The sequence below is a fragment of the Chelmon rostratus genome, chromosome 4, assembly GCF_017976325.1.
Source record: "Chelmon rostratus isolate fCheRos1 chromosome 4, fCheRos1.pri, whole genome shotgun sequence".
In the NCBI taxonomy this organism is placed as follows: Eukaryota; Metazoa; Chordata; class Actinopteri; order Chaetodontiformes; family Chaetodontidae; genus Chelmon; species Chelmon rostratus.
In genome coordinates, this window is record NC_055661.1 from 27,580,898 (window position 1) to 27,601,296 (window position 20,399).

A 20,399-nucleotide genomic window follows, 5' to 3' on the forward strand; every position below is an offset into this window, starting at 1 on the left:
AGTTAGTATTGGCATCTAGCAGTTAACATTAACAGTATAGATGAATCTAGCTTTATTGTCTTCTTCTGTTCCTCTTAGCAGGTAGCGGTTAGCATTTAGCATTAGCATTAGCTAAATGGTAGCATCAGAACTGTATTGTCTTCTTCTGTTCTTCTTAGCGGTTAGCATTAGCATTGGCTAAATGGTAGCATCGGTACTGGCCACTACCTGGAGCATCTCTGGGTCAGTTGAACATGGCAGTGCTGTTTGGATTGTGTAGGAGCAGTGTGAACTGGCACTAGGGGGGGTGACTCTGGGACGCCGGAGTTCATCGCCTAGCCTCCTGGAGGTGTAGTGGGACTAAGTAGGCGAAACACCGTTGAAGGGAGGTGTCCACCTGATGACCCCCAGAGACGTGTTAGGAATCACTGCTCTTTGGCAGGTATAGAGGCAGATTAGAGCTCCAAGGTTCTTCACTGAGAATGAATCCTCTTTTTGAGCACAAGTATCTTGTGTTTAAATTAACTGAAGCCTTTCAGCTCAGTCCTCTAGCACCTCAAATCAGGCCCAGGACCAGCATATGTTGTTCCACACTGCAGGGACTTGCAATGTAAAGACATATGGGGAAAATATGCAAATATAGATATTAGTCTGAAGTGCTGTAACACTGCAAGATGATACTTAGAACAGGAGACTAACACTGCAGAACACTTCGATCTAAATTGAGCTTGATTGAGCTGGAGATGGCTCATCGAGCTCAGCATGAAGACTGGAGGCAGGGGGACCTGGCTAGCCTTGCATTTCCCAAGTGTCAGTTCAAACAAACCTCTAAAACCTGCATTAACTTTGGCCACTTGTAGCCATTTTTTGGCATCAGAAACAAGCCGTAAACACAATCCTGGCATATTATATCCTTTTAAGCTAACATGGAGGTTTGTTAGCAAACAGTTGGCTATTTACACATCCGGTGCAGCTAGGAGCAACGTTAGCATTCATTTGTTGTGGTGTTTGTCAGTCTAGTGTTCACACTCATTTAACTCTATTTTTGTTTCCACCAGGGAAGAGAAATGATGAGACGATGAGATGGTGAAACCAAAACAACGAGCTGAAAGATGCTAAAACGCTCCGAATAGCTGAGGGGAACTCGGATATGAGGTGATAATTATCTTTGTTTATTACAATGAGCGACTGCTTTCACATTACACTTACTTATTTAATCCATTTTAATATAAGACGTATTGATTATAGCAGCTTTAGGTTTCATCGTTTGCGTGAGTTTGCCAGGTTTGGTCCCATTGTGCCTGTACAGAGACCAGAACCAAACCCTGTGCTTACCAACTATAGCTGGCAGCCCCACAACTATCACTACTGCAACTACAATTATCAGTACTGCAACTGGCACTATCACTGCAAGTGCAACCGTAGCTATAACTACGATAACTGTTGTTTGTTAAGAAATAGCTTGAGCACATAACATCCCTCAGTTAATATTTTTACATTTCTGTGCAGATTTTTTAAACTGAAATACATTGTGTAAATAAAACAGCTTGGACAGAGCCGGGCTAGCTGTTTCCTCCTGTTTCCAGTCTTAATGCTAAGCTAGGCTAAAGATATCCTGACTTTGGGTCCGTATTGAACTCTTAGACATGAACATAATATCAACCTTATCATCTCATTCTCAGAAAGGAAGCAAATAAGCATATTTCCCACATTGCTGAGCAGTCCCTTTAAAAGCCAGTAAATACTGCTGATACTTGCTCTGTACTGACTAATTTGTATTGTGTGTGTGACTTGTACTAAATGCCGTGAAAAGATTCACATACAGTGTCAGCCTAAGTGCTGTGTTTGTTTGAGTTTCTTTTGTTTTATCTCTTGATCTTCAGACTGCTGTATTGGTCCTGACACATTTTTTGCAGAGTTGTTGCACTGCCCGGAGCTGATGAAATCAAGAACTATGAGCCCGGGATTTGCAGAAACCCACTGACATACAGGGGCTATTTATTGAGTTGTTGATTTCTGTTTACTAAAGCTCGCTTGTTCTCTGTTTAATTACAAACGATAAATGAACAAGATCAATACCACCAAATAAATGAAGTGAGGCATATTTTGAGAGGCGGATATTGAACAAAACTCTTGTGGCTGTTTCATTGTTTACTGACCCAAGTTGAGCTGGAACCACATGGGGAAGTGGAAGGAGTACAGAGAACATACCACAAGACAAAGCTACACAGCCATGAACTCAGATTGAAGGATTTGATTACACTAATTTAGTCATTCTGAATGTGCTTATTTTCGTGCCATTTCAACTACACATCGCATGACTGTATTGATTTGCTGTGCATTGAAAGAAATACGGTCTTATAGCGTCCCGCAAAAGCACCAGAAGTTTTCTTTTTTGTTTGTTTTCTGTTATCAAACTTTCAGATAAGAACGGTCACAGCTGTTAGATCATCTTATTGGTCTTATACATGTTGCGGAAGGATTTAAACAAGTTGTTTGACATTTTGAGAAATTTGCTTACATGCTCTCTTGATGAATTATCCAAAGTTAGATGAGAAGAATGAAACCGCTCTCATGTCTGTACAGTCAATATGAGGCTGCGGCCAGCACATGGCTAGTTTAGCTTAGCATTAATGCTGGAAAAACAGGGGGAAACTGTTGGCCTGGTTCTATCCAAAGGTAATGAAATCAGTCCACCAGCACTTCTTAAGCAGTGGCAGGCTAATAAATAATACAGCTCAAACTCCCCATAAAGCAAAATTTTTTGTAATTTTTTTGCTTTGGTTTTTGCATAAATTTAAGTGTTAATTAATGTCCTTTACAGGTGCTGGTGGGTGAATTTTATTACCTTTACAAGGAACTAGGCCAACCATTGTTTTCGTTTGCTGTACTAATGCTAAGCTAGGCTAACCGTCTCCTGACTCCAGCTCGCGACTCAACACACTGACATGGAATTGATATTGAACCTGTTGTAGCTGTTCCCATCTCCTCTCTTTCCCCTCGTTTCCACTTTTTATGCTAAGCTAAGCGGCTGCTGTGGGTTTAGCTTCATATTTAGCGTGAGTGGTATTGATCTTCTCGTCTACCTCTTGGCTGGAAAGCGAATGAGTGCGTTTTCCAAAATGTGGAAATATTCCTAATGTGTTTTTAGGTAAGTAGCCAGTCACTTAGAAGATTTCATTTGGAGATCTTTCCGCCGAGTCCGATATCCTCCGTTCAGTCAGTCTCTATCTGTAGATAATCTGAACTCTAATCTTCCCTCATCAGTTGGCTCGGCTAACTGAATATCATTCTCTCTAAAAGACAGCACACACACACACACATGCAGTAAAGCGAGTGCGATGCTGTATCACAAACAGCGGACGAGGCCACACTTTGCGGTGGTAAACAATCCAATGGGATCTTGCGAGATGTGTGTGAGAGGAAGTCGCGGTGACCTGCATGTTGTTTGGTTAGAGGATTGTCTGCAGTGTGTAAACGTGCAGACTGAGAGCGGCCTCTTTGCGGCTCAGTGTCATGTTAATGGAATATAGCACAGAGTGAATCCCAGCCTGAAGTTAACCACCATGTTGAATGTGGCGCTCCTGCTTTTTCCCACAGGAGGAGCAGCTTCATTATGAAGCACCGGGGTCTCCTTTTCATCTCGGTGAGATCACCCCTGTGGGGAGTATCAACACTGCGAGCCACATCTGACGCTCTCTTGTCCCTGTTTAAACATTGAAATAGTGTTCCGCCATATTGTTGTGTGCCGCTGTTTTTTTTTTTTTTTAAGTCTGCTTCATAATGCAGCTGCTTGGAAACTGCCACAGGACTGAAAGATCTCAGCGGAGAAAGATGATCAATTTCTGAGGGAACACCCCCCCACTCCTCCTCATCCCCAATCTTTCTCCCCCTCAGAGCTCCCTGACCCCTCCACCACCTCCTCCTCCTCCTCCTCACTTCAACTCGCCATAATTATTTTGCAAAAGAGCTCCAGAAAAAGAACACGCAGAGTAATTTCTCTTGCCCAGTTATGAAAAGCTCATTAAAATAGGCCTGGAACAAACAAAGCTTTTCCTGTGAGGCCCCCTTTTCAAACCCGTTTCATAATTTCCCACTGTTTTAATCATTTATATCAATTAATCATTCCTTGGTGGAAAAGATATTCTTCGCCATCTTCTGTGGTTTTTTTGTTCTGCCGAGTGAGAGGCTTGATGAGAGCGTCAGGAGAATGTGGCTCAAACCAAGGTGGAGTCGCACTGGCTTTGCCAAAGGGAAATCAGCTTGATGCAGCACAATCTCTTTGGAGCTGCAAGAATAATTAAACAATTAAAGTCAAGAAAAAGATCATCTTTATACATCTGATGTCTTTCTAATGAAGCCAGGGGCATCTCATAATGAAGCTGTTTTGTCATGTAAAACCACTCAACCCGGTGAATCTCAAGCAACTTTTCTCTGAGGCAACTTTTCTCCAATAGCAGCGCTCCGTCAGAGCGGCCGAAGACGTCACTCGCTCCGCACAGAGCAACTCCAGGCCGCGACACTGCAGCGCTTCATCCCGGTAAAAGCTGAATGAAGAAGAGGAGGAAATCCCTCCTCGCTGTTTTTATGGGAAGGTGTCGCGGCCGCTGCCAGTTCACCTTTGAAGTTTTAACGATGGTGAAAAACTAAAGCTGTAAGACTGGACGAATTAAAGGACCTCAGCCAAATCGAGGTCTTGCAGATTAGCCTTAATAGGTGCTGAAACCAATGACCTGAGGCTTAATGAGGTTGTAAACGACAGCAGGCCTCGCTGCGATTACTTCCAGTGACAGACGATGGCGCCACTACGCAGCTATTAGGCCCTGATATTTCCCAGAGGTTGGAGTCACCCTCGGTAAACTAAGTAGTTATTGAATGTCAACTAATTAAACTCAGACGTGAGATGAATGTGGTTTACTGGATGTTTCCACGCAGCAAGTGTTTAGAAAAATGTTCATTCTGGTCTTATATGAAACCAGGCGCAAAGGAGATTCATCAGTTTTATGAGGATTATATCCAGTTATCACAGGCATTTTCTGAACATTATAGAGAAGATGGTAAATTGCACATTTTATTCATGCAGCTGATTAAACGGGACAGTGAGGACACGCTCGTTCCGCGGGTTTCCTCGGTGTCCCCCTTCTCCAGGCTGACCCTGGACAGGTGACTGAGTGCGTTTCTCCCGCACCTCTCGGGTCCATCTCCGCCGGTCACCTCCGTTTCCATCCTCCTCTGCGTGCCCGAGTCGAGCTTGCCTCCCTCTGATTGGCTGGATTTGTTATTCCTCTTAAATGGGCTGCGCGCCGATTGGCTGCGGCGACACCTTCGTCACGCGGCTAAAAGGGGTTTTTACTGGAGGTTTCTTCCTGTCAGCGACACATGTAGAGCGAGCAGCTAACGGGACCCGGAGAGCGGACCGGAGGACGCTCAGTCACAGCCTCTCTCCTCGTCTTCTTTGGCCAAAACACGCACTTCTCGCGCTGAGGAAACTACGGCATGCGTAGACCTGTTCTCGCGTCTTGCTATGGACTCCTTTTGTTCCAGCGACAAACACGAGCAGTAGAGCGGCAGCAGCAGTAAATCGGGAGCCGTCCGGTGGAAATACTATCTGATAACTCCATTTTCTCCGCCGCTCGCCGGCGAACATCCGAGCTCGAGCCCCTCGCTGAGCCTCGCCGTCGCCGTCGCGCGGAGCTGGAGGCCGACGGCGCGCGGTAGTGCGTCCGCGTCGTACCTGTACTTTTTTTTTTTTTTTTTTTTTTTTTTGGGACTGTTGCAGCCTACCTGTTTACCTGCCCGCGCTTCAAGTCGTGAACTTTCCAGCCATTACACTTAAAAGAGACAAACGAGGTGGGTGTCCGTCGCTGTTGCAGCCGCGTTGCATGAACATTTCTGGTTAATTCTCTCTGGTTGTGGCTTCTGGCTCTTGCTGGCGCTGATATTTGATAGCCTGTTATTCTTGCGACATTATCCTCCTCCTCCTCCTCCTCCTCCTTATCCCCAGCTCGCCCCGCAGTAACACCAGTGTGATGCTACGTTTCTTTCCTTTTCCATTAAAAAGCAGCAGCCAGCCGACAGGACCTGTTCCCCCCCCCCCCCCCCTCTCTCTCTCTCTCTTTTCTATTTCCATGACTTGGTCTCTGCGCCCAAATTGCCTGCCCGTGTAATTACTTGAGTTAGCCCATTTAAGTTAAAAGCCACCCCCTCCTCTTCCTCTCCTGTCCCCTCCATCCCTCACAGAGGAAAAAAAAGAAACTCCTCTCTGAATGAAACTTGACGATGGTGCGTCTTGTTTATCCAGGGAGTCACTTTCAGGCCGGCCTTTTGATTCATCTCCTTTTAGATTTAATCAGCACTGAGGCACGCTGTGGTTTGTCCCTAAGAGCCATCGCTAATGGGCTTACTGAATGCTTTTCTGTGTGCACCCCCCCCTTCTCCCCAACTCTAATTAGCCTACCTGCCTTTCAACAAAGATTTGGCTTTATCCATGTAGTCTGCTGCTCCACCAAATTGGAGAGGATTACATGTGAAAGAGCCCACGCTAGTTTTGTGGGTGAAAATGCCTGCGTTGCATTAGATCAGAACACTTAGCATCATTGCAGCAGGTCTGTGGTATACGGCGGATATGTGTCTCATTAAAGTGCTGTGAAATATTGTTTTTTAGCTTCTAGACGGATCGCATTCGTCGCCCGGGTCAAAGGCCGAGCAAGCATCAAGTGTTTGCAAACACAGAACCGGCGAGCCAAACTGTTTCACATGTCAGCTAGAAGCCAATTCTGCGTCGGCCTTTTCGCACAGTGCTCCTTTGTGTTTCGCAATAATCACCACCTTCCAGCTATTCAAACTGCAACGGAGCGAGGAATTGTGTGGCGAAGTATTGTGCTATGTAGAATTTCTTAGGACGGCTCGACAAAACCCAGTGCTGCATAATTGTTCCTTTGGCTGCCGGTGTTATCAGTTAACAGACATTCATCATGAGAGGTCCAATGAAGCAACAGCACGGGGACGAGACAGAGATCAAGGGCAGATTAGTTCGCTAAATGGCTCGTAGCTGTCTTGCAGCAGAACAGGACTCTGAACTGTTCCCTGTGTGAGATCAGCTATTGTGCTTTGGTACGATTTGCAGCCTGCAGCCGTTCAAAGCCCGCGCTGATGCAACAAGATGTTCAAGGGGCTGAATTTTTAAATTGGATAATTGATAAATTCGCTTGCGCCGCGTGGCACACGTGACGCTGTTGTGTCAGGATCAAACGCAGTCCTGTGACCTTTGCCAGGTCCTGAGCTGCTTGCATGCAGAAGAACACTCATCTGTGTGACATGTGCGACCGGTTAACGTCGTCTCTCCTGTGTGTGGTTTTAGGGACGATGGTGAATCCCGGAGGCAGCAGCCAGCCACCACCGGTGGGCACAGGTTCTCTGTCCTGGAAGCGGTGTGCAGGCTGCGGGGGCAAAATCGCAGACCGCTTCCTCCTTTACACCATGGACAGCTACTGGCACAGCCGATGCCTCAAGTGCTCCTGCTGCCAGGCCCAGCTGGGCGAAATCGGCACGTCGTGCTACACAAAAAGCGGCATGATCCTCTGTAGAAACGACTATATCAGGTGAGGAAAAGACTTTGACGCACGCATCTTTTGTTAAATTCACACCAATTTGCAGGAGATTATCATAGCTATTCCCAAAGATTATGTGAGGTACTGATGTCACAGTGTAAGTTAGATCATCCATTTCCCATCTTGCATGAATCTTTAATTGTTTTTCTCAGAAACCAGGCAACTACGTTTTAAAAGCCCTGGAATAAATTAAGAAAAGGATAATAAATCAAGTTAGAAACCGACAAAAACAGGCCTGTAAAACTGAATCAACAGACATCTTTTGTTGGTCGTGCAACGATCAGCGAGATTGGGTGTATTCCTGCGGAACATGTGTCTCAAATTGTACTAACATCATCAAAGTGTCCTGGTTGAAGTCTCCCTGGTCTCCCCTGAAGGAGGTCAAACACGCCGGCATGTTGACGGAGCACAAAGCAGAAGAGTTGTTCTGCAGGCCATCTGCATGTCTGTCCTGTTCGCTGGTCATGGTCAACTGCAGGACAGAAAATTGCTCTTGTAAGATTTATGTCAGCTCTGCGAAACATGTGTTCAGTGTTCGTGTTGGGCACCCGCCATTGTTTTACTTTTCGGCCTTTTTCTATATCACAGAAAAGCGGCATTTAATTAGCAGGGAGAGCCTTTTTAAATATTCTAGTAGGTGTGTCAGACACCCAACCAGAGCGTATTGACGACACTCATTCTGCTAATGTAGAGCAGCCTGATGTGACGGCACAAGACACAGTTTACTGAAAGTTCAAATACTGTCTTGAATCACCCTCGGGCGCAAGAACGTATTGATTTTAACCCTTTTAATGAACTGTTTTGACCATTCTTCTCTAGCACTTTAGATCACTTTCATATCAATGCAGGGCGTGTTTCAAGTTGTGTTTGTGAGTCGAAGTGCAGGTAAACGAATGCACGTAAGCTCGGGTGCAGTTATTTTGCATTAATCGTCCAAAAAGACGGAACACAGGGGAGCATGCAACACTGCCATTAAATCTGCACGGATAATTCAAAATCCAAAGCGTGCCTGTGCGCTCTCACACCCACCTCATAAAAAGGATGAGGAAGTCAATGGGGTACTTCATTCATAATGGGACTATAACGTAATTAAAATTGGAAGGGGAGAAAATGTGGATACACCTTTCCACTTGTAATGAGAGCATGCTTGGTGGAAGAGCTAAAACGCATATTATGGAACCATGAGATCTCTGCAGAGATAAAGATAGGAGCGGGGGGAAAAAAACATGTGACAGTGAGTCTACACAATTAAATGCTTTAATTATAGTCCCCCTCCATTTCCTTTAGTCCTGATGGGTTTTATCTAATGAGATCTGGTCCCTGGCTTGTATCCGCTCCCAATGACGTGTCCGAAATGAATGAGAGCCACACTGCAAACAAAACATTTAATTAACCAAATTGGCTTTTGAGAGAGAGCAAGAGAGAAAGACAGATAGAGAAGAGGGATTATTGCGAAGGCCATTTGCCGCTGTTTTTTTTCCCCCCCCTCTCATCTTAAAGGGGCAGACTCATTTTTGTAACAGACTGCTAAACTGCCCACACGACATACATTTTAAGCTCCAGACTCACATCAACACAGCTGATATGAAAATGCCCGTCTGATCGATCAAGAGTCGAAACGCATCACGTCACAGCCATAATGGGACGTACGCCCGGCCCGGGACGACACCCTTCTCCCATCAATCAAGCAGAAACGTTCGCAAGCATCAGCGGACGAGCACCGTCCCTGTTTTTCATGCAGCGCCGCCACCGAGAGCTTTAATGTCAAACTTTGAGCCAAAGTTGCATTTGCTGTGGGGATCATGTTGTTTTAAGCCGGAGGTGATGTTATTTCTGTGGGCTGCAAGCGGAGGGAGAATTAATTTACTTGTGGCTGCTGGATTCAGGGAGAATGCTGTCCCCTTAATTGAATAAGCCTAGGTAATTAAATGGCACTTTTCCAATAGAACGTGTGAGGTAAATCTAATAGTTGGTTATTTAATATCACTTTGAAGTCTGCCCACTCAAGCACTATGACAGCACAAGAGAATGTGAACTATTAGGCCGGGAAAAAAACGGGATCTCAGAAATTAATTAAATCGCATGCAATTTAGGGGAAACGTTTATCTTGATTTGTCATAACAGAATTAATTCAAGGCCTTCAATTCACTTGGGGCCAGATCTGTTACTCTGAATTAACCAAGTGTAATTTGGCTGATCCCCCACCACCACCACCCACCCTCCACCCTTACACAGACACACACACACACACACACACACACACACACACACACACACACACACCTCCCCATCCCCCTCGTCCCAAAACACATACACAACACAGATCCAAGCACGCCCTCCCTCATCCTCGCAATCTCCCCACCCCACCCCGTCCCCGTCCCCTCCACCCTTTCCTCTAATGCAGCTCTTGCCATTATGCAAAGCCCCGCTTCAGTATCAATATGGCCTAGTGCTTTTAAGGTGCTTTGGCTGCTGATGTAGAGAGGCATTTTTAATGGACTGTGTTGCAGAAATCATTGTTGTGGGGTAATTTTACCCTACTCAAAGGCCTCGGTGAATGAGGTCTGCATTTACCAGACAGCCTAGCGGCAAGCCATGCTATATTTCACCTGGCAGTCAGTGCTGAAATGAAATCCAATAGTCATTGCCTGTATAGACAACAGACAGCTCCAAATGTGTTCTTCCCTTTGTTATTTAATTTAATCAGACCCGTTGGTCGCAGCAAAGTCAGATCCACGAGGCGAGAAAACATAAATCAAGATAAAACCGTCCTCCTGAAACATTGTACGAACCACTGAATTCTTTAGGAGGAGAAAAAAGCCGAAACCAGATGTGTCATTGCAATTAAAGAGTCCCTTGGCCTTAATTATACTGACCTGGGGTGTCTACTTCACTTCGGCGCTGTAGGTCACTGGCGGAGGAGGCCATTAGAGCCCAAGTTCAAACCGATATAGCAACTTAATTGAGCACCTAAAGGCTTTAGCTCCTTAAATCAAATACCATCAAGAGCTATCCCCTGGTAAAATAATTAACCTGATATGAGTTCCACACTGTGGCGAAATATAAAAGGCTATGGTGACAACGTCCTGTAGCCTTTGTTTCGACACCTCTCCAAAGCGTCGACGTGGAGGAAACTCCTGCAGGAACAAATCCGCCGTGAACACGAGGAGCAGATTTTCAGCTGGAGCAAAGTTTGAATTTGAGATCGAGGCGGCTTTGATATGCAGAAACGTCTTTGCAGGAGGAAGCGTAGTTTTGCTTCTCCACACGCTGCATGAGCACAAGAGTCTTAAAGCGAGGCCTATATGTTCATTTCCACTATCGTGTTTGTCCCAGTGAAAGCAGAGAATTGGCAGTGTTGTGACGACAGTCTCCAGTTAATTAGTTTCCGAAATTGAGTTTTGATGGAGCCTTTCCAAATGATGCCAAGACAAAATTTGCTTCTGCCGGGGCTGTCTTATTGAAAGCCATTTCTGTGTCCCTTTGCAAAGAGCTCTGGCTTGTTTGTTCGTCAATATATCTAACAACTGCTTGTGTTATGGTGGGGATGGTAGAAGCATTTATTCCCTCGCTCCGTCTCAGCACGAATTTGTTAAATACTTTTCGTAAAATTGTCCTCAAGAACGTCTGAGCAGAAAAAATGCAATTCTTACAGCCTTTTCCTTTTTTTTTTTAGCTAATTGTTTTTTAAGCCAAACAACTTTATCTGATGCACACACAGCAATGTTAACCACTCCCCCCTATCCCTTTCTTTTTCCATCCCTCTCTCCCCTTCTCTCCGGAGCATGTCAGATGCCGTGCTCTTATTTGATTGCTTAGGAAAAGTGCAGTGATAGAGCAAACACCCGGTGAGATATGATGACAAATGGGTCCAGATCCCAGTAAATTACTTTCTGCTCAAATCGAAATTTCATTCAGTTTGCTGCTCACCGAGATGAAGTAATCTAAATTGTGGACTCAGAAGGAAGATAGAAGGGAAGCTGGAGCAAGCATTTCATTATCAAGAGGCAGAGGGAGAGAGGGAGGGAAAGAGAGAGAGAGAGAAGGTTAGGGACGAAAGAGATGAGCAGAAGCAAATCTAAAGTGTTGACACCATGATTGAAAAGGTTAACCCATGCACATTATATATCAACCCGAGTAGCTACGGGTTTCTAATGGAAACACGGCACTGACAGAGCATTCACTGGAGTCCTAATGGCAAAAGCACTATGTCTCCGCCTGGATGTACAATCAAATCCTCTTAGGTCCTGATTGCTTATGTTCCAGGTTATTATTAGGTTGCAAAAAATGTGCACCAAAAGTAATATGCAGTTTCAGCGCTGGATGCTCGTGGAGAGCAGAGTGCTGCAGGATTCATTTTCCCGTCGATATTGTGATGATTTTCTTATTCCTCTCCTCTCTCGCTCTTTTTTTTTTTCCTGCCGCATGTTTTCCCTTCATGTTGGAAATGGAGCTGGGGAATCGTGAACTTATCACTGAATGTAATTCTCATCCAGTCAGATACTCAGCAGACAAAAGTGTGGATGCCACAGTTCATTACACAAGGCTAAATCTATGCAGATGCATGCAGTGGTTCCATAGTAACACTTGCTCCTCTTCTTCTTCTCCTCCTTCCTCTCAGATTATTTGGAAACAGTGGAGCTTGCAGCGCTTGCGGTCAGTCCATTCCAGCCAGTGAACTGGTGATGAGGGCACAGGGCAACGTGTACCATCTCAAGGTAAACTCAAGTTTCCTCTGTGAAGCTGCAGCTGAAGCGAGACCTGCAGCCTTGTGATTAACAGGCTTTCTTTCTTTTCACCTGTGTGCTACATACAGTGCTGCTCGCTGGTATAAATAAAGTTGTATTGAATTGAATTGATCGTACAGTAATTTCATGGCTTGTTTGGATCAAGGTGTCGTCTGCGGCCGGTAGATGTTGAACAGCGTTGTCGCCTTGGAGTCTGAAGTGGTTGCACAGTAGAGCGTGAAAACATGTGAAACGTTTCTCTTCTGCAGCTTCTTGATTGATAGAAAAGCTGCTTTTATTCGTCGTGTGTTGATGGTGAATCAAACATCTTAAGCTACAGAGAACATTTGGCAGTTTATGGACCAAACCATTAATCAGTTAGTCAAGAAAAGCCCCCCGCTGCTGTTAACTAGCGTCCTCGTATTTCCACCTTTACCCTCTCCTCACACCTGCACGTGTGTTGCTGCATGACGGGATTGAGCGCGGCCTCGCGGGCCTGGTTGTGATCGGTTCTCTCTGTCCCCCACGCAGTGTTTCACATGTTCCACCTGCCGGAACCGGCTCGTCCCCGGGGATCGGTTCCACTACATCAACGGCAGCCTGTTCTGCGAACACGACAGACCCACGGCGCTCATCAACGGCCATTTGAGTTCACTGCAGACGAACCCACTACTGCCCGATCAGAAGGTAAGACCCCCGCCATCCCTCCTCTCTCTGCACTAGTGAAACGTGAAGGGGGGGCTTGTGATGCTGGAGAGGTCTTTGTGGTCTGGTTTCAAAGTAAGAAAAAGGGCAGAACTTCAAAGTGAAGTACAAGTCAGTAAAAGCTCGTCATCAGTCAGCCGGAGTCATTAGCAGGAAAAGAAAAACATCTGTAATTTTCACGCCAACATTTTTCTCTCTGTTTATATTGATGTCGTCGATTCACTGCGAGGCACGCAGTGGATATTAAATCTTACAGAGCAGAGATGAATTTTATTTTTAGACAGCCAATGGATTTTTCCATCATTCTTGTTGGAGGACACGCTCTCAGAAAATCTGTATTAACCGTCAGCACAAAACACGTGAAAATGATTTTTTTTCTGTGCTGTTGTCCTCGCTCTCGGTTCGTTACGAGCAGACTCATGTTTGACTCATCTTGAATTTATTCGCCGTCCCGAGTCAGACTTCCAATTGTGCTGAAAAATGACGCTCGCTGCCATTAATACCGAGTGTTTAAAACAGCATTTGACTACTGTATCAACAAGACCGGGATCACCTGGGCTAAGTTATTACTCCAAGGCCAAAAATATGTATCCAGGCCCCCGAGGTTGAGCACAGACAGCGAGCTGCAGCAGCCACTATATCATGAGAGCTGTCATCATTGGCTTTCCCCGATTTGATCTTGATGCCTCCAGTGAAAGCAAAACAGAAGGCCTAATCATATACGAAAGATAACTTCATTCTTCAGGATAGCTTCATTCTGCCCGCAGGAGATATAATCATTTCTGCCTCACAACAAGGAGCTTTATTGATACCTTGTCTGCACACACAGCACACAGAGAGATATGGGGGGTGTTTGGAGTGTGTCAGACTCTGACTGAAAGAGGAATTATATTGTTGGGAGCGTGCATTTCACCTTGAGTGGTTTTGTGAGTCGAGGAGAGGTAGAACTCCATTAAGCCCCCCCCCTCACCTCCCCACCTCCCTCCCTCCCTCCCTCCACGTCACAGGCCTTTTAAGGGCTTGTCACTTCTACAAATCAGCTCTTAGAGCTCTTAGAGCTCCTCACATTTAAATTGAAAGCCGTTGCATTATCTAGCTTAATTTTAAATGTCTGTTTAAGTCCTCACCCCCACCCCCGGTGTCTCCTGCAGCATGGCTGGTGTAGTAAATATGAGGCCTCATTGTTTATTTATGCGCTAACATCAATTGTAGTGAAAACTGCTGAATTATTGATGCTAAAATGCAATCTGAATATTGGCCCCGGTGCTTTAATTATAGCAGAGAGAGAATTATTAAATAAACAGAGACGCATTACTCAGTGGAACAGTCTCAGGACGCTTCTGTTATATCCGAGAGTGAAATAAGGCGAATTATCCCGCCGAAGCGCCTTATCGTGCAAACGCTCTCGTTGCTTTTTGCTCAAACAGAATTTGGACGGCCTGGAATAACGCAGACGTACAGTGGGATAACAGCCCTCAAAATCAATACGCCTCATGTATCCTCGGCAGCGCGGCGTGGAGCGAATGTAGGAGCGCAGGCCGGTTTAGCGGCGAGGGGATGAAGCAGTCACCCCTCACACGGAAACGCCGGGTTATCGTCTGACCGCCGTTTTGATCATGTGCGATTCTGCCGTGACATAATTGGCGTCGTCCGCGCTCATGGCGTAGGACGTGTGATGCTCGGTTATTAAGCTTTCTTCCCAGCTCCTTCCTAATCTCTTTGTTCAGAACAGACAAATTACTTCTCTCATACGGAGCTGCTTTGACCCAGGGGAGTGAGACCCTCCCAGCGTCAGTCACTTTAATTAGCCCCCAAGTAGGAGTTTGCAATTACTAATAGACTGAAGCCCTCCTAGTGATTTGAGGGATGAAGGGAAAAGTAAATCAACCTTAGAATCATAAAGAAAATACAAAAAAAAAGAGGAAAAAAGATCAGTTTCACAGGACTGAACACCTCCTGCAGTGATGTTGGAGCGTGGTTATAATTATACCAAAGAGAATCGCTTCATGGATGCACTTTTGAGTTAATGCAAAGTAAATGGGACACCAGATGGTTTTCAAAGCCTGGCTGATCAATAAATTAAACACTGGAGCTGGTGGAAAGTTGATTTATCAGGGTGAAACATTTATGGCATTCTGCGAAGTGATAACGACGCCCCAGATTTAAAAAAAAAAAAAAAAAAATGTTTTATCTCTCATCTCTCACTCTTCAGGTGTGTTAGGCAGGAGGAAGCGCAGGAAGCAGGATGTGTGCCTTCATTTTAGCCCTTACTCATCGTCACCCGAGGCAGCGTGGATCAGCAGCACCCCGGCCTTCCAGCCGTGCTCCCAGGCCCTTCGCCCTAAAGGAACCCTCGACCCATCTCACCAGTTACCTGACTTTTTATTTCTGCAGCCCATGCCCGACGCTCAGCCTTCAACCTTGGCTTTTCCCCAGATATGGGTGGATACTTGCACTTAATGCACCTGAATCGGGACGCTGAGGACTCCGTGACCTTGGAATTTAAAAAACAACAAAAATAAAATAAAAAAAAAAAGAGGAGACCGATCAGAATCCAAGGGGACTCTTCAGGAGGAGAAAATTAAACGACACACAAGAGGATGTTGTGACTGAAGTGAGGGAACGAGGACTAATGAGGTTAAAGAGATGCAGACTTTTCAACTCTGCGCATTTGTTTAAAGACTTTTTGGGGGGGAAAACCGGGACCTTTTCATTTTTCCTCTCTTCCTTTTCTATCCTCATTTCCCAACAACATGGTGTTTCCACTTTATATATTTTAAGTGTTGTCAAAGGGGAATGTGTTTTTTTTCTTTGGTGGTACAGTACATATATATATATATACTTATATATATATGTATATGTATATATATATATAAAAGGGGTTTTAAAAAATACTGTGGCTTTTTGTGGAAAACAAATCATGAACACTCTCTTGGTGTATTTGTAAAACTACCATGTATGTACAGTATGCATGTAAATGTCGTTGTCCAGGCGTGGCTACAGTACATCTGACCCTCCGCACTCGGCTCCACTCCGCCCCCCTCCCCCTCGAAACCCCAACCCACGGAAAAACTGAAGAAAACTTGCTCATAGTCGGTAACGTAGAGATCATCACCAACATATAAATGCTGAATGAAAGAGAAATTTATTTGTGATATTTTCCGAGACACTTGCTCCAGTATGGTGTATTTAATTAATAAAAATATGGAAGATTTAAAAGCCTCCTTAAATTCATTGTAAAGCTTGGGTCGTTATTAGCAATGCACACACTCAGCATTGTGCTAACGTCGCCTTGAGTCCCTTGTTTTTACCCATCAAGCATTTCAGAGGCGTCTTTATGTCTGAATTACATAATTACAGCAGGACCCCATTCGCCAAGCGCCCGAGAATTTATCTCTCATGCAAAAGGCTGATATTTAGTGCATGACTTGTCTGTCTTGCCATTGAAAAGCCTCTATTGAAGATCCTGCAGTGCCGCCATTCAGTTTCCAGCCTGGCAATCATCAAGGCGCATGATGAGCGTCTAACTGAAAATGGATAAACATGTATCCTCTCTTTCTGTTCAAATGGCCGTTTGCTATTCATCACTCTAATACCTGACAGAAATAGAGGAAAATGTCCCTTTGAAGATTCAATTACTGCAGAGAGGGAGAGAGGTGTCCCTCTTTGGCAGGCACAAATTGAACGGGCTATTTGCAGAACAAATTGGTGTTTGAAGTCCTTGCAAGACCTAATAGGTCTGAAGGAGGAACCCGGTAATGGCTGATGCACTTATCTGTGGAGTCTGGGCCCCTCGCGAGGCCGCCGCCGCCGCCGCTGAAACAATGCCGCCGTACAGGAGAAGACTTCCACGAATCAGCTCAAATAGGCCGAAAGAGTAAACAGACTTTTGTGCTTTAAAATGGAATTTAAATGCTACGAAAATCCTGCAGAACTGGAAGAAGGTGAGCTCTTTGTTTCTGAAAGCATCTCCCAAAGTTCAGCCTTGAGAGTCCTGAACGCCGAAACCTGAGTCCTGCAAGGAGTTTCAACGCTGTTGGCGTTGGAGGAACTTTCGATTTGAGTTACTGTGGCTCCTTCGACGGCTCGTGAAATCAAATATACAGCTTTTTGCCAAAATATCAGCAGCCTCATCTTCGTTGTTTGAGAAGGTTACATATAAGAGGTCCTTCTTCATATCTGACGAATGTAAACCCTTTTTCCCAGAGGACGACCTGACACGTCACACAGGTGTAAAGAACAAAACGAACGATGGCTGGATTCCATTTAGTTGCTCAAAACAGACCCCAGGAAGTTCGTACAAGCAAAGAAAGCATGTCTCCGCTTTGCAGTTTGGACGAGTTGTTGCCGCCTAAGAGCTTTCTAACATAGATTAACTTCTTAAGATCATGTTTAGACAAGCGCCTCCTCACCGCAGCTATATATTTCAGATGATAAAAGGCCGACGCTGCAGCTGATTTAATGTGACTGAGTCCAAGACAACACCCAGATTTCTGGCCTGAGTCACAGTTAGAGGCGAAGAGTTAAGGTGTGCAAAAGGTGAGGCTCAGCAAACCAACAGCATTTAAATTTAGCACATTTAAAGACAGGAAATACAGTTAACTCAACAGGCGTTGCTCTGTTTTGAGAGCCAAGCCCATCCTCAGCCTTCACGTGGTGAAAGTGAACTCGTCTCTCGGAGGGGAAGCACACTGCAGTGTGTTCAGATTTACCAAAAAAAAAAAAAAAAAAAATCAAACGATCTCGAGGGATAATTCTGCTTTTTCACGTGACGTTTAAATGGAGCTTTGGCTGGAGGACGCCTGAACCACTTAAAACCGGAATTTGGGGGAGCAGCTACGTAAACATCGTCAGCATTAATACTTAGAGGACGGCAAAACGCTTCACAAACATCATCCTCATTTAGCTTAACCGCTGCATTTGATTTAAGGTCTTTTAGGATGATTCGAGTTTGAATTATGAAACACGTTACTGTCGGCGTCCGCGGGTGATGTTCGGGAGGTGATAACCAGAGGCCCGGATCACGCATCCCACTTTCACCTGCTTATTAAATGACTCTCAGGCCAAAGAAGCCTTTTGAGTATCAGATTTTTAAAAATGAATTATCCTTTAAGTTGATTTTGGGTTTGATTTTGCTTTTAAGTGACCTCAGTAATCCACATCATAACAACACTATTCCGTGCTACACCGGCGTTGGCCTTTTCCATTATGAAATCCGCTTGGTTCCATTAAGCTGTTTTACTCACACACACGCACACACACACACACACACGCAGCCATGGACACATAAACAGACGCATACACACATAAATATACGTAAGCCGCGCGCACACACACTTCATACGTCATCAACGTATCGAACAAGTCAAAGTCAGATCCAGACTCGCTGAAATTATTGAAAAAAAAAACCTCTATTTACACATAATCCATATGTGAGAATGTGCTTTGATGTGGCGAACCAGAGTGGGGGCTAATGGATCTCAGCCACAACAATGGAGCACACTTACATGGCATGTCGGCCTGAGGGAAATCACTTTGCTTCAACTCCAGCTCCTTCCTGCTCTCGCTGGGGAGTCTGCTGATGCACCACAACTGGATTACTTATGATTAGTCACCTTGTATTTATTTGTAATTAGTTTACGTCTTCATTCTGCCTCGAGTTTTTCATCATCGTTAATCTCAGTGTGTTTGGGAGGTTTTTTTTTTATGGAGGATCAGATGTTGGGTTCTGCATGACGGGCTGTGCAAACCGAGGAACTTCAGTCAGATCTGACGAGCTCGTTTTCTCTCTTTGTTTATCAGAGACGACGCACAAACATCTGATCCTTCATGACGAGAACTTCAACACATTTTACAGGTTTATTATTGGACTAAGTTAGAGGTTTATCAGTGTTTTTCTCTAAAACTCTAAAAAATCATCAACAGCTCCAAATTCATCCCAAATCTTACACTTAAATTTTACTTTTTGAAGTATAATTTCTGTCACCTTCAAATATACCAAAGTGTACTTGAGTAGTACTTGAGTATACTTGAAGTGTAAATAGTTGCTACATTTTTTACAAACTTTATGGTACTGAAGTCCACCAGGAAAAATTTAGGATTACGAGCATTTAAAACACACTTGCAGTACAGTTGTATTACATCACCAATGTGTTGGAAATATACTTGAATATACTTCAAATGAAGGGAAGTTAAAGTACATTTTCACTAAACATGCTAATAGTGTTTTACAAAGCACACTTATTACTATTAAAAGTATTTGTAATTTAGTACACTGGTAAAAGTACATTTAGGTATTATATAAGTAGTATTAAGTTATACATATACAATAAAATGCTGTTTTTTTTAAGTACTCTGAAATACCACTTTAAGGATATGCAGAATTATTTTATATAATTAAGTGGAACTTTGAATACACTGCTTAAAAGTATCTGTCAAACATACTTTAAATTAATCAGAAAAAGTAAAAATGTACTTGCAATGATTTATCTATACTTCAATTATATTTCTACTACACTGAAGTAAACTAATAATTGATTAATGGGATGAACTGAAACAAAAGCCTGTATTAATTACTAAGACATCATGTTACACATCATCCTGCCTTCGATCCGTGTGATGAACTATAACAAACTACATGTTTGTTTTTATTCCACGCATTATTCGTCCTAACCTGGTGCCTACATTACCCACGAATCGGCGGGGCAGCTGACGGTTTGGGGTGTCTCATGCTAGTCGCGGCTAACGTAGCCTGGAGCCCGAAGCAGAGACGAGGGAGAGCGTCTCGAGGTTCCCGATCAAATCTGACATGTTTTAAGAATTAAAAAAATATGCTGGAACAAATCTGATGGTGTTACAGCAGCGTGACTGTTGCTCTTCTCTTATTTGTGCCTTTTTTTTGTAATTTTGGACCATATTGGACTATTTCTGCCTGATGTGCAGTGAGACCTCACGTTAACGGCTACGAGGAAGAAGTCACGTTTTACCAACAGACAATAATATTCCAAATAATTTTCTAAAAGTGTAAAATTGTACATCAGTAATGTTAGCTATAATTTACTATGAATTACATGAAATAACGTTAAGGTAAAGCGAACAGAGTATATGTGACACACTGGCAGTGAGGAAGAAAACTCTTCAACAAAAACGAACCAAAACAAGGTCGCACAAAGCAAAAAGGCTGAATGTGATGAACGTTAATACATTTTTTAGAAAAGCCAGCGGGCCTTCGGTTAACTTGGTTATCCGTGTGAGTCGTAGCTAACGTTAGCCAACTCATGGAAAAATGGTTTCGAGCTGAAGTTCAAAAAAGTTTGTCAATCCAACTATATATTTATATATATATATATATATATATATATACACGTGTATATATATA

The 20,399-nt window shown here is 44.1% G+C and overlaps 1 protein-coding gene across 2 annotated transcripts; it reads left to right on the top strand.

The window, feature by feature from the left end:
• The first annotated feature begins 1,052 nt into the window (after nt 1-1,052).
• lmo4b (LIM domain only 4b) lies at nt 1,053-16,309 on the top strand. 2 transcript variants are annotated; one of them, XM_041935494.1, is made up of 5 exons: nt 1,053-1,134; nt 7,340-7,580; nt 12,211-12,307; nt 12,848-13,003; nt 15,234-16,309. In XM_041935494.1, exons 2-5 carry the CDS (start codon nt 7,345-7,347, stop codon nt 15,240-15,242), a joined length of 498 nt encoding a protein of 165 aa, XP_041791428.1. In that variant the 5' UTR covers nt 1,053-1,134; nt 7,340-7,344; the 3' UTR covers nt 15,243-16,309. The 2 variants fall into 2 exon arrangements, with proteins under 2 accessions (XP_041791428.1, XP_041791427.1); XM_041935493.1 differs by lacking the exon at nt 1,053-1,134 and adding an exon at nt 5,372-5,829.
• The last annotated feature ends 4,090 nt before the right edge of the window (nt 16,310-20,399 follow it).

Coding starts and splice junctions, on each gene's coding strand:
- lmo4b (XM_041935494.1), top strand. CDS start 7,345: ATGGTGAATCCCGGAGGCAGCAGCCAGCCACCACCGGTGGGCACAGGT. Junction 7,581..12,210: donor TGTAGAAACGACTATATCAG/GTGAGGAAAAGA, acceptor CCTTCCTCTCAG/ATTATTTGGAAACAGTGGAG. Junction 12,308..12,847: donor GCAACGTGTACCATCTCAAG/GTAAACTCAAGT, acceptor TCCCCCACGCAG/TGTTTCACATGTTCCACCTG.